The following is a 14665-nucleotide window of genomic DNA, read 5'->3' on the forward strand; positions in this document are numbered from 1 at the left end:
AGCCGAATTTGAAAGACCATTTTTGCCCCCACTGAACTGATTTGTCAGCTTATTTGTAAAGATTACCACAAAGCCCCAGATTGAATTCTTCACCTGATTCAGTTCCTTATTGATGGAATCCGTTTAGACTCCCCTCTAATTTAGCAGAGTATTTTTATTAAAGCCAGCCGTACAAACATCAATTATCCAAGCTGCATCTAATTTCCTTGAACATTTTTCCTCTCCTTTAGCTGCCAATGGATTAGAAGATCTGATTAGAATTCTGCAAGAAAACAAAATACAACCAAAAAAAAATCTACACACAAAAACAGATGCTTAAACGAGAGTGATGGTGTTAAGAATTAAAATAACTGCTTTGGTACCCAAAATGGCCTCCTCTTTATCTTTACTAATATAAACATGCTCACTTAACTTTATCTGCCTAGTGCCTTCTCCAATGGGGCTAAATTAATATCCTAAATTGGAATAGTGAGAGAAAAATCAGTTGCACTTATCAGTACTAACTGCATATGATGTGGTATATTTTAGAGGACATTTATGTTTGCAATATCCAGTATTCTCGACAATGATTGGCTGAGAGACTGAGTCTATCTTTTGATCTGTTCTCTTTCAGCTACCATTTGTAAATGAGGAAGGGCCATCTGAGTCTTTCACCTTTCATGAGCTTGTTGTGGGAATGGATTTATTTCCCCCCCCTCCAAGTCATGATAATTCAGGAAGAGTGGACTCATTTAATCAGCCACCAGAACAGCACAGATCCCATCATGTTGCCAGGAAGAGTAATGATGGAAATAAAATGATGCAATAGAAAAGAAATCATTAAATTCTGTGAGGCGCCATTAAAGACTTTTAGCAAATCGTATAGAGAAAAAATAGAAGAGGAAATTTAATCTCAATGTATGAGAAATCTTTGTCGTCAAAGTGATCAGTTCGATCCTTTTGTGGGCCACCTAGTATTACCTCTATTATATTTAGTAACGTATATAATTCCTTATGCATTCGAGTTTGAATGAATGAATATTAATTATTCTTCCTATTTCCATTTTACTACTTCATAGACTTACTGCAATGGCCTGGTATTTGATCATCCTATTTCATCTCTCCCCTCTCCAATCCATCCTTCATCAAGCTGCCAAGGTGATATTCCTGATGCGCAGGTCTGGGTTACTTCCCTGCTCAAGAAACCCCAATATCTCCCTAGCACTTCTAAGCTAAAAATACAGTCTCCTCAGTTTGGTAGACTCAGGCCTCATTTCCAGGCTGATTACATGTTCTTCCTCTTCTGAAATTGTAAACTGCAGACCAATGGGCATACTTTGCTTTTCCTTGTACACAACAGTAGATGTCTTCTCTATATCCCTTTACACAGTCTGTTCATGGAGCCTCTCAGCTCAAGCCCCATCCCCTTCATAAGACTTTTTTCTGATCTCCCAGTTGCTGATCTACTCTTCCACAAATTACTTACTTCATATATACTTGGTATTTATATACGTGTAGAAGCTGTTTCCTCCAAAGAGAGTATACGGTCATGAAGGGTTTGTTTTTGTTCAGTCACTTCAGTGCTGTCCTGATTCTTCATGGCCCCGTTTGGGGTTTTCTTGGCAAAGATACTGGAGTGGTTTGTCATTTCCTTCTCTAGTTCATTTTGCAAATGAGGAAACTGAGGCAGAATTAAGTGAATTAGCCTGGGTGATACAGCTAGCAGATTTGACCCCAGGAAGATGAGTCTTCCAAACTCCCAACTCAGCAGTCTATCCACTGTATCACCACCATGTCCATTAAGGTTAAGTAAAGGTTAAGGGCTTTACTTTTCTTTCTTTGTATTCTTGGAGCCTTGTACAGTTTCCAGCTCACAGTAGGTGCTTAATAAATGCCTAATGAATGCCTGAGGTTGAGAGGACCAGGGCCAATAGAGACTCAAGTAGTGGGTGGTGTTTGCTAGGTCAAGAAACATAAAAAGAAGAAACTAATTTAGAGACAATGTTGAGATATCAGACAGAGTGCTAGGCCTGGAGTCAGGGAGAGCTGTGTTCCAATGCTGCCACCAACATTTGCCATTTGGGCAAAGAACTTATCCCCTCTCAGTGTCCGGTCCCTTAACTGTAAATGGAGGTACTGTCATAATTGTCATCTTTACCACATAGGGTTGATGTAAGGCTCGAATAAGATCTTGTATGTAATTCATGCTGCAAAGCTTAAAGTGTTATATTCATCAGTTGTTTTTTTTTTTACTATTAGATGGTTAATATATGCTTTCAAAATGTGAAACAGCCCTTCTTATTCATATACATGCCATCTCCCGTACTTTACAATACTATACTGAAGGATGGAAGGAGGGGAATGGACATGTTGTAGGTTCTCTTGTTGAATTAAAATTTAGTGAAAATAATCATTACACCTCCAATTCAGATCATAGATCTAAACTGGAAGGGATCCTAGAAGTGAGCTAGCCTAACTTCTTTAGTTTGCAAATGAAGAAACTGAGGCCCAGTGGGGTTAACCGATCTGCCCATGGTCATGTAGAATTGGAACTCAAGGTCTTTGACTCTAAGTTCAGTTGCTAATTAAAACAAAGCATCAAATAAAATGAAAACATTGTCATTGGATTAAAATCTGGGACAGAAATAACCAATGTTTTAAAATCTACATTTATTCGTGAGACTTCAGTTGTATCTCTTAAGACCACTTGGAAAATCCTTGGGGATCATTTGTACTTCAGATCATACTGTTTGGGGTAAGGGGCACCAAAGCCCCAGACCTGCTTCTATCACCCCTACATGCGTGAGCCTTACTTCTCTGAAAGTGTAAGTAGCAATACTTGGGAATCTCACTGAGGACTCTGGGAGGGGAGAAGAGTAAGGCCACTGTTCTTGGAACGCTAAGAAATCTCTTGGGAGATTGTCTCAAACTTAAATTAAGCTCAGTCATTTTCTATGTTTTGTTTGTCAGGAAAAAAAGAATGCATTGAGAGTTGTTATTAGTGTTTGTAATAATGAATGAATATAACCCACATTGAAAACTTGACGTGCTTTATAAATGCTAAATAATAATAATAATGTCATGAGACCTTCCTTTTTAAACTGTCTTAATTTTATTCTCAGTTTGAGATTGCAGATTACAGTACTTAATTATAGAAACTGGCCCAGAGTGAAACCTTAAATCAGATTTCCATTAAAGTGCATGACTGCAGCAAATTGTTTTATGGTGGTGGGAAGGCGAGTAATAATATTGAGTATGGTTGGTTACCACTCCCACCTCCCAATTTTCCTTCTGGTGTTCCATAGTACTGGCCCTTCTGTATTGTAGAATTACTCCCTGTATTTCTTAATGCCTGCTCACTCCTGCCTACATACCCAACAAAATTAACTTGACTCTATCACTTCTGTGGTCTCCCTGTTCTAGAAATAATCTTTCATACTAAGTTGTGATATACACTGTCCTCTTTTTCCAGCTTTACAGCTCAAGAGGGTTGGTACCTCATGGCCATGTGCCATCTTCAAATGGTAAACAGTAGATTCTCCTGACCAGCCCAGGGGCATGTTCCAAAGACTAGCCTCAATTTTCTTCTACTGCCGCATTCCCCATCTGCCTTCACTTTCATAGAATCTCAGTTAGAAGGAATCTCAGAAGTCATCTAGTACAACCTGGTCCGGATTCAATCCAAATCTAAAAAGCCATTACTATGTTTTGTTTTTGTATCGCCTTCATTTCCAAATATATTCCAACCACCTGGCCTGACCATAGAGCCCTACCTTGAAACAAAGAGAAAGGGGGAAAATCAGCCACCACCACCCCCCCAAAAAAAACTAGCTACATCAACCGAGTCTGGTAGTGAATGCATTGTTTCACACAAGTGGTCTCCCCAGCTCTGCAAAGAAGGGAGGGAGGCATAGTTTCTCATCTCTTCAGGGCTAGTCTTAGTCATTTAATTACACAACATTCAGTTTCTAGGGTTTTGTTTGTTCTTTGTATTTCCATTGTTATAAGCATTACGAGCAATGTTTTCCTGGTTCACCTTACTTCACTTTATATCAGTTCATAAGAGTATTCCTATGCTGCTTTGTATTCTCGGTATTCATCATTACTTATGGTAACAACATAATCCATCACATTCACTGAAATTTCCTTTGCAACAAGTTAAGTAAAAGTTAAGTGAAGTAAAAAGTTAAGTAAAACTAGCAAGGCTATAATATTAGTATATGCAGCATGCCACACCCATGATCCCTTCCTTAAGGTCAAAAGGGGGGGAGCATAGAATGTGAACACAAAAGAACAAGATACAAGATGGAACCATAATGTGGGTTAAGTACTCCTTCTGACCTTTGTGACTTTGAGCAAATCAGTTAGCCTCCCTAACCTTCAGTTTCCCTGTCTATAAAATTAAGGGGTTTGAACTATATGGCCTCTGAGGTTCATTCTATGTCTAAGATCACTGTTTCTTAAGTTCTGAGTAATAATTTTCTCTCTTCCCTTCCTTCTCATATATGTCAAATAACAGAACATAAGAAAGATTATTCCTCATGGAGATTCACTACTTTTTTTTATTCAATAAGTTAATCCATTAATTGTTGGACTATGGGCTACAAATATTTGATAAGATTTTATGGTCTTTCAATTCCTTAAGTCTTCTGATGGCAGATTTGACTGTGACTGCAGAGGTGGTATTGTAGGTCCATGCACCACCAGCTACTGTTTTCATACAGGATCCACAGTGCCAGATACCACAGCCCATCTCTTCATTTTGGTCTTGCCACAGAAGGAGCAGGTATACTTGGCATACTGGCTAATTTCAATTTTCTTCACCATTTTTCTGAGGGATGCACCATAACGTGTTCCATATTTACCAACAATTCCGACCTTCTTGGTACATTTAGCCATGTTAGACGCCGGGGCTGGAACTTAGAGAAGAGAGATTCACTACTTTTAAAGTTTATGAATATAAGCTTGAAAATGACAAGAAACCCAATGCTTACTTAGCAAGTTGTCAATATAGAATAAGCACTTAACATTTGCATATTCATTCATTCATTCACTCATTCACTCATTCATTCATTCATTCATTCATTCATTCATTCATTCATTCATGTGACTGAATTTGCTATAAGAATGAAAGACAATTCCCTAACCCACATTGATAGCTGAAGTGAATTTGGTTCCTGAGGTGTGCTACAAAAGGAAGCAATGCAACAAAGACCCAGTTATAGGTGGTATAATTAGAGCTAGGAGAAAGTGACCTCTTATTCCTGCTGCCAGTGAAAGGCTGGGTGGGAGGCTGGTTCTCATTGGGCTCTTCAGGAGTTTCCATATCACTGAGCTTAGCTTCATGGGCTACTCAGAAACTACTTACAATCTCTGTTAGTTGCTAGTGTTCTGCATCCTATTATACCACATGGCTTGGAAAACCACCCAAATTAGTGCTCCCTCTGCCCCCTAAAAGGGTTCATAGCCCTAGTGCATTAGAGCATTGTTGAGTTAGCACTATTATTACTCAATGGTAAAACCTGGTGCATTTTTGCTTTTATCCACAGCACAAAGCACATTGTCTGGTATGTGCTTCATAACGTTTTTTAATGGATTGATTTAGTGAATTGAGGAAGGGAAGCCATATCCTTGATGGACTTAATGATGTACAAGAAAGTGTATGGAACTTGGACAGAAAGCGATTTAGGCCGTATTTCCAAATATTTACTTATGGTGACCTTGGGAAAGTCACTTCAACGCTAGAGGTATTAAATTCCTCATCTACCCTCTCTCACAGACTATTTCTGCTAAGAGTATACCATCCTTCCAGCATAGCTCGGAATAATCCACCTCATTGAACAGAGCTGATCAGTTGCCAACTCTTATCACTTCCATCTCCACAATGGCTCTCTCATTCTGTCCCCTTCCTTCTACTCACATGGTTATAACCCCAGTTCAGACCCTCATGATCTGTTACCTGGGATACTTTGATAACTGCCTATTGATCTCTCTCCCTCAAGTCTCTCCCCAGTTGAATCTGTCATTTATATAGTTGCCATGTTGATATTCCTAAACCACAAGTTTAACCATGTCACTGCCCTACTCCATAAAATCCTATGTTTCCCTAGTACTTCTAAGATCAAATACATACTCCTCTAGCATAAAGTCCCTCACAATCTGTCCCCATTCTAAGTATTATTTCCCTTTATATACTCAGTGTTCCAACCAAAATAGACTTCTTGTTCCTCACATGCAACATTCCCTCTCCCATCTGTGCCTTTGGATTGTCTTTGGTGCCTGGAATGCATTCTCTCTTCATCTTTCTCTCTTGGAATCCTTCAAAGCTTAGCTCAAGAGTCATCTTTGATCGGAAACCTTCTCAGATCCTCTCCTATCTGCTAGTCCATCACCCCAAAACCAAATTACCTTATATTTTGAAGGTATTATATATGTACACATTGCTTTCCCTGATGAGATATAAGCTTCTTTAGGAAAGGGATTATTTTGTTCTTATCTCTACCCTCCAAGCACCATACTTCCTGCCTGACACAGAAAAGGCCCTTAATAATTGCTTATTGGTTGAATTGATTGCTAAAATGGAAGTCAGTCAAACAAAAAAACAATTATTAAGCATCTGTTCTGTCAGACACTGGGTGGGCATGGGTAATATAAATTTAAAAAATGAAGTGATCCCTAATCTCAAGAAGCTTACATTCTAAAGGTAAAATGGAGTATGTATTTTATAGTATTATCATGAAGACCAAATGGCATAATTTACCCAAAGCACTTTACAACTCTTAAAATACTATATAAACATCAGCCAGCAATAGTATTATTAGATACATTTTTTTAATGTGCTTGAGTCTACCCTAGAGGTTTGCAGCATTTAGCAACAGTCACTGGAGAAAGACTGAACTTGTGTTAACTAAGGTCAATGTAGACATAGTCATGGAAACCTTCATTTACTGAACTCTTCTCATCCTCTAATTGTATTGGAAAATAATGCTCATTGCCCATTACTCTTATGATAATATTACATGTACCTTATCATCGAAGTTCATTTTTTTCTTTTTTTATTTGAATTTAACCTGTAAATAGGTTAACAGCCATTTAGAATACACACTTCTCCCATTGATCTTAAATGCATTTTGGACAGCTCACTTGCTCTATTAAAATAATAGGATTCAATGACAGTAAGTTTCATATCTGTGGATGCCTTGCAATTAATGTAATATAATTTAATTGTAACTTAGATGTAAGATTTTCAATTCCTAGCCCTTGATGAATAGCTATTTTTTTCTGTGGGTTTTATCAATTAATCTGTGTAATGAATTCTCTTCATTACCTAGTTCTTCATGTTAATTATAAAGGATTTCTTATACCTATTTATCAAGTCAGAACAAATACGCTTTTTGGCCCACATGCCTTTGAATATGGAATATGTACAAATAGGTGAAGGTTTTCAGGATGAATTTACATTTCTGAGAAATGCCAATCAATTGACATCCATTGTGACATTCTCACAGCAGATATCAATCTGTACGTTTTTCGTCAGGGGTCATCTTATTGTAAAGGTTGTGAGTCTAATATAATTAATATATTTCCACCTTCTCATAAAACACATGTAAGCTATCAGAGAAACATCTAGTGCACATTCCCCTCTGTGTCTATGTGAGGGAGTTGACTTCAGCAATTAAATCCCAGCAAATCAACAACTGTGGAATAAGCATTTTTCAACAGACTTGTACTCTGAGGGTTACAAAGAATAAGACAGTCTCTTCTCCCAAGGAATTTACAATTTGGTTAAGGACACCAGATATAAAGACAGGAAAAGTGAAGAAACGGTGTTAAGTTTAAATGAATGGCAACAAAAGGGGAATTTCACCTCAAAATCCTGAAAGAACTGGCAGATGTGACTGATTACCAAACCACTGACTTTAACTTTGAAGGTCTGTAGAAAACCAGAGAAGTGCCACATTGGATAAGGTCATATATCTGAGTTGGGCAGCTGGGTGGTGCAGTGGGTAGAGCACCAGACTTGGGGTCAGGGAGACTCATTCCTTTTTTTTCCCCTTCTTTTTTGGAGGGGGGAAGGCAGGGCAATTGGGATCAACTGACTTGTCCAAGGTCACACAGCTAGCTTAGTGTTAAGTGTCTCAGGCTGAATTTAAACTCAGGTCCTCCAGATTCCAGGGCTGGTGCTCTATTCACAATGACACCTGGCTGCCCTGACTCATATTCTTGAGTGTCAAATTCAGCCTCAGACACTCACTTGCAGTGTGACTTTGGGCAAATCACTTACACGTTTGCCTCAGTTCTTCATCTATAAAATGAAATGGAGAAGGATATGCAAGTCAACTCTCCCAATATCTTTACCAAAAAAATTCCAAATAGAGTCATAAAGAATCAGGCAAAATTGAAAATAACAGAACAACAGCAATATATCTGAATCTTCCAAAACAGGGATGAGAACTGAGGCTGTAGATAAATGAGGTCAATGAACTTCACTTCAATTCCTGGTAAGGTTCTAGAGCACAGGTGGCAAAAACATGGTGGGCCACATGCTCACAATACTCTCGAGTATGGCCAAAACCAGATTAAAATCTAATTGAGGAATGTTGAACAAAATGATTAAAAATATAATGAAACGTAGATAACATTGCATTGTAAAACTGAGTCTGTATGTGGCCCACAGGGGTCCTTATGTATGGATCAGTGGCCCCTATTTCTATCTGAGTACAATATTAAAGGGTGCTTAGTGACTGTATAGAAAAGAAAGAAGTGAAAACCATTGTGCCTCCATCAAGGATAAGTCACATCCATTTGGAATTGTGTGATAAAGCAGGATATATTGTACACACCATTCAATGCAGTGTTCTTACTACTAGACTCATATCCCAAGGAAGAAAAAAAAAAGAAAAATCCAATCTATTCCAAAATAGGGAGGTCTTGAGTAGACTGTCTAAGGCACATGTGCTATCAATGTTTTTATTAATGACTCAGATAAAGCTATAGATGGTATGACAGGCAGCATGATATTGACGATATTGTAGGAGTGCTGAATTTGGAGGCAAAGGACTTGGATTCAAATCTCTGCTTTGCTGTTTACTCTGAAGATGAAACAGATCTGGAGGGGGAGATGACTGGTACAATTAGTGACAGATTTAGGATCCCAGAAGATCTCAAAAGGTTTTAACATTAGACCAGTTCAAAGAAGAATAAATTCAGTAAAGATAAATGTGAAGTCTTACATGGATTTAAAAAAAATCAACTTCAGAAATGGTTTGGGGGAGATATGGTTAGATAAGCAATGTTCACATTAAAAATGGTTTAGTAGATTATAGGCTCATTAGGGGTCAATAGTATGATATTGCCTCTCCCTCCAAAAAAATTCTCTCAGTTTTCTTTAAGAGAGATACAATGTTATGATGTGACAAGCAGGTTCGTTTCAGAAAAACCTGGAAAGACTTACATGAACTGATACAAAGTGAAGTACAGTAACAGCAGTGTTGTGGGGGCAGGGGAGAGGGAAGAAAAGAAGAAGAAAAAAACCCCAGAAATGTTGTATGTGAATGTCTTATTACAACACAATGATCCAAGACAATTCTGAAAGACAAAGAATAAAAAAAAATATATATTGTCCGTGTCCAGAGAAAGAACTGATGGAGTTTGAATGCAGATCAAATCATACTTTTTAAAATTTTATTTGGCTTGGATATTTTAATCTGTTTTCTTTCACAGTACAGCTAACATGATAATATGTTTTGCATGACTATACATGTATAACCTATATCAAATTTGTCAGCTTCTCAATGGGGTAAGGGGGAAGAAGGGGGGGGAGAGAATTTGGAAATCAAAATTTTTTAGGAAAATGTTAAAATTGTTTTTACAGTTAATTGGAGGAACAATAAAATATTAATAAAAAACAAAAAGAGAGATGTCCAGAACATGGGAAATGATAGAACCATTGTACTCTGCTTCGTTCAAACATCACAGTCTTATGTTTGTTTATGGATTTAGAAAATATATTGGGTAATTTAGAGAGGATCCAGTTGAGAATGTTCTGAATGGTGAGGAGAGTGGACACCATGCCATATAAAAATGGATTTTAAAAATTAGGAATATGTTTACTGGGTGAACAAAAGACTTGGGAAAGGTACAATAACTCTCTTCAAGTACTCAAAGGCTAGCCTGCAAAAGAGGATTGTACTTCCGCTACTTAGCCACAGGGTGCAGTACTGGAAACAGTAACAGAAACTGCCCCCTGCAGAAAGCCATGTTGTTGCTTAACGTAAGGCCTCAGTTCTAAACAAATTTATTGTTATTGTTGCTGAGCTGTTTCAGTCAAATCTGACTCTTCATGATCCTGTTTCAGGTTTTCTCAGAAAAGATGTTAGAATGGTTTACCCTTTCCTTTTCTAGCTCATTCTACAGAAGAGGAAACTGAGGCAAACAGGGTTAAGTGATTTGCCCAGGGAAAAATAGCTAGTGTCTGAGGTCGAATTTGAATTAGTCTTCCTGACTCCAGGCCCAATATTGTATCCGTTGCACTGCCGTCTTAATAAATAGAACTGTGCAAATGTGGTATGGCTTATAGTAGTAGATTTCCTTTCATGGTATTTCTTCTTCAAGAAGAGGCTAGATTTCTACTAGTTGGATATTAAATGGATTATTAGATACAGTTGAGTTCAATTAGATGTCCTTTGAGATCCCTTCCTCCTCTGAACTATTGTGATGAACAATTCAAAACAAAAATAGAAGAAATGTCAAAGGAAGTGGATAATTAACTTATAAATAACTGGTAAAGACAGTAAGTGCAATAGGAAGAGAGAAAGATCACTTTAGGCTAGATTAATATGTACTTATGCATTAATATAGGAAAGAGAGTAGATCGCAAAGGTGAATATTTCATAGAGATTGGCCATAATGTATGGTACTTTGTACACTGCTTACTAGGGCTATTTCTATGATGTACTTATTCCTACAGGAAAAAATGAGCGACATTCTTATTTGAAATTTTTAAAATGGTAATATCACATATGTGTAATACTATTATTCTATAACAGTATATGTTTATAACATCCATAAAAGGGATTCTCATGTGAATTATATATATATGCATATGTACATGGTTGTGTGTATATATATGTATACAGATATGTGTGTGTGCATATAATGTATATGTTAATACCAAGACAAAATGACATCAAGAAAATTATTTTCCTTCCCATAGTATGTTGTTCAGTGTCATTTTTTTGGTGGCCAATTTTGTTGGTGGTGACAATAGCATCATTTTCCACTTCTTTCAAGTAAATAACACCTTTTTTGTTCCCTTCTAGGTTGAAGCCATCCTGGTCAATATTTTTGGTGGAATTGTAAACTGTGCTATCATCGCCAACGGCATTACCCGGGCCTGCCGAGAGCTTGAACTAAAGGTACCCCTAGTGGTGAGGCTTGAAGGTGAGTTAGGGATCATTTGGAATCCACATTATCCACAGCATAATTTCCTAAGGATTGCTTATTAAAGTCGTTAACAAAAGAATCAGATTCCAGCATGGTTGAAAAAACGAGCTTCATCATAACTGAATCTATAACATGGTCATCAATTTTTTATATTTTTCATTTTCCTCCTCCCCTATTTATAACACCATCCCAACCCAATACAGGCCCCAAAAATAACAATTGCCAAACTTTTAGTATGTTTTTCTCAGTATTATAACTCTATTATCTTCTCAAAACCACTAAAGAAGGGTAGCTAGGTGGTGTGATGGATAGAGCACTGGCCCTGGAGTCAGGAGGACCTGAGTATCTGGACTTAGTCAGGTACTTGACATTTTACTACTTGTATGACCCTGAGTAAGTCACTTAATCCCAATTACCTTGACAAAAAACCCCACAAAATTAAAAACTAAAGAATAGACAAATCCACAATTTCAACACTAATCTTGGTTTTTTAGATTTAAAAAATCAACTTTCCTCTAGCATCTTAAGAGTTCTTAGAGTAAGAGCCCTGCTGTCAAAGTAGTATAAAGGTCAAATTCCCATAGAAGAGACACTTAGACATACTTGTGGGAACTGGATAAACCTACTTTGTGGGGGTTAGCCACTACTTGTAATGAAAACTTTCTTTAGCCATGTGGACAGGGGCCAATAAATGAGTTCTTTGGCTAATCCAGGCCTTGCCCTGGACATAGCAATTTGTCGTATTGGAAGGAGAGGGATTGAAGACTTCTTTCTTTCAAAACTCTACCCAAAAGATTTTCTCTAAACCAGTTTTATTATATGATTAGTATTTAGTATGTTGTTTTAATTATCATTATTATTCTAAATGTATCTTTATGGTTTGTTTGTTTTGACAACTTCAGTGTTCATGTAGTTGCTGAAGCGTGTGAAGCATGTATCCCTAGACCAAAATGATCTCATTTAACATCTCCTACTCTGCTGCTCTCACCATGTCAGCTAGCTCCAGGGAGGGGAATAGTGTCTGTCACAATATTGAGAAACTTTCCAACTCGGAATCTATTAGACAATTTGGTTCATCCTTATTCAGCGCATGTGGTCCCATGAAGCCTTCCCTGCCAGATATCTCACCCAAACCCATAAACGTGGATTGCTTCCTCTCCCAATTTCTCTTAGCTCTCTGCTTATTTCACCCACCCTTATAGCACAGTTCTTTGTGTCAGGCAACAAACATTTATTAAGAACTTACTGTATATGCATGCATACACATAACAGTATTAGCATAAATGTGTAATACTATCATTCTATAGATGTGTATTTATAATACGAATTGTAAAATAATGTGAAATAATAGGGAAAATGTCAGAAAAATATATCAAGGAGTTTACATTCTAATGTGAAAGAAAGCATGCAAATATTAACATTAGTATTAATAATGAAAACATTTATGTAACTCCTACCATGTACCAGGCCCAATGATAGGCACTTTATAAATATAATCTCATTTGATCTACACAACTACCCTGGAATTAGGTATTATTATTTTGCTCATTTTACAGTTGAGGGAAATGAAGCAAATAGAACTTAAGTGACTGGCCCAAGGTCACACAACTACTAAGTATCTGCAACTGGATTCTGTAGAAGATGGCATTTGAGCAGTCTTGAATAAAGTTGGGTTAGATAGGAGGTGGCAGTGAGGAGGAAGAACATTCCAGGAAGAGGGAGCAGCTGGGGCAAAGGCATGTTTTGGGAGACGGAGCACCTTGTGGAAGAAGCAGCAAGTCAAAGAGTACAGCTGGATGGTCGACCACCTGGAGGGAAGAACGTGTGAGAAGACGGGAAAGGTAGAAAAGGACCATGCTAGGAAACCAGATGATCAGTTCCCTGAGAATAAAGGCTGGGCCATACTTCCCTCAGCTTAATGGATTTAAGATTAAATACTGCATTTAGAGTCAGAAAGCCTTGGGTTTGAGTCTTACCTTTGAACTTTGCCAGATTTGTGATTTTAGGAGAATCACCTCACCTCCCTGAAGCTCATCTCTCATTTGTGCGATGGTGATAATCCTAGTACCCGCCTTATGGGGCTGGTAAGAGGCTCAGGCAGAGGTCTTTACAGCGGTTTTACCATAGATGTGCTGGCTATGATGATGACATAATATTGACATCCATATGTTGCTATAATATTTACAAAGTACATTATAAATATTTGCTCACTTAAGCCTGACATATGTGTTATTTTACAGATGAATAAACTGAGATAAACAGAGGTTATGTGACTTGCCAGAGTTCACAAAACTAGTAAGGATTTAAAGCAGTATTCAAACTCTGGTCTTCTTCTTCCACCATCATGGTTATTTGAATTCCCAGACATTACTAAGGATTATCACAGAGCCTTGCATGTAATAGAAACTTCTAGTAGACCTACAAGTGGTTTCTTAATCAGCATTTATTGGACACCTAACGTATGAAGAACAATGTGTGAGACATAGTAGGAAGTACTAGAAGGTATGTCTTCCCTTAAAGATTGTGTATTCTGTTTGGAGAGAAAATGCATATGCCTGTAGTTAAATATAACATAAGGCAGATGTATATGTAAGAACAATATCAATCTCTTTTCCCACAGTGTCTAATGATATTGTTACTGTATCTTTAAGAACCAATGGAATCTTGGACTTAAAAGTTTAATTCGACTCAGCTGGTTAAATTGTATAGTTTAAATATGGATTTTGTTAAACCGTAACTACAAGATTCCATGGCCTCTGAAAGATACATGAGTTTCTATGGGGAGGTTACTAAAGCAGGTGTTTTATAGAACCTGGGAATTGGAGTCATAGACAATATAAGACTTAGAACTGAATATGCAAAAACAAAGATGAAGTGACCCATCAAGCGTTTGAAGATGTGGCAGTAGAAAGCGTTCCTTACGTGAATGACCTCTGCTTATGTTGTGTTCAGGCGGATATGTAAGCTAATTAATAACAGACAACATTTGTGTCGCACTGTGAGGTTTGCAGACTGCTTTCTGTACATTGTCTCATCTGATCTTCACAACAGTCCTGTGAAATCCGTGTGATTGCCCCCCCATTTTACAGAGGAGGAAACTGAGTCATACTGAGTTAGGCAACTTGCTCAGGGTGATACGTTCATTGTTCTTATGGAATTCACAGAGATATCCCTCCCATCCTTACCCTCATCAGCCACCTCTCCCCTGCACCAAAAAAAAATTGAAAAAAACACCTCACCA

At 37.7% G+C, this 14665-nt stretch overlaps 1 protein-coding gene and 1 pseudogene across 1 annotated transcript in view; one reads left to right on the forward strand and one right to left on the reverse strand.

Moving 5' to 3' along the window:
* The window catches only part of SUCLG2 (succinate-CoA ligase GDP-forming subunit beta), a 332626-nt gene that overhangs the window by 300158 nt on the left and 17803 nt on the right, over positions 1 to 14665 (forward strand). The window contains exon 10 of the mRNA XM_069084157.1: positions 11301 to 11421. Within this exon, the coding sequence (XP_068940258.1) occupies positions 11301 to 11421 (121 nt within the window). The remainder of the gene's footprint in view (positions 1 to 11300; positions 11422 to 14665) is intronic.
* On the reverse strand, positions 2732 to 4878 carry LOC138158441 (large ribosomal subunit protein eL43-like; annotated as a pseudogene).

Source organism: Petaurus breviceps, unplaced genomic scaffold (assembly GCF_028583685.1).
Source record: "Petaurus breviceps papuanus isolate PSGF00001 unplaced genomic scaffold, PetGlider_PUasm1.0 174, whole genome shotgun sequence".
Lineage (NCBI taxonomy): Eukaryota > Metazoa > Chordata > Mammalia > Diprotodontia > Petauridae > Petaurus > Petaurus breviceps.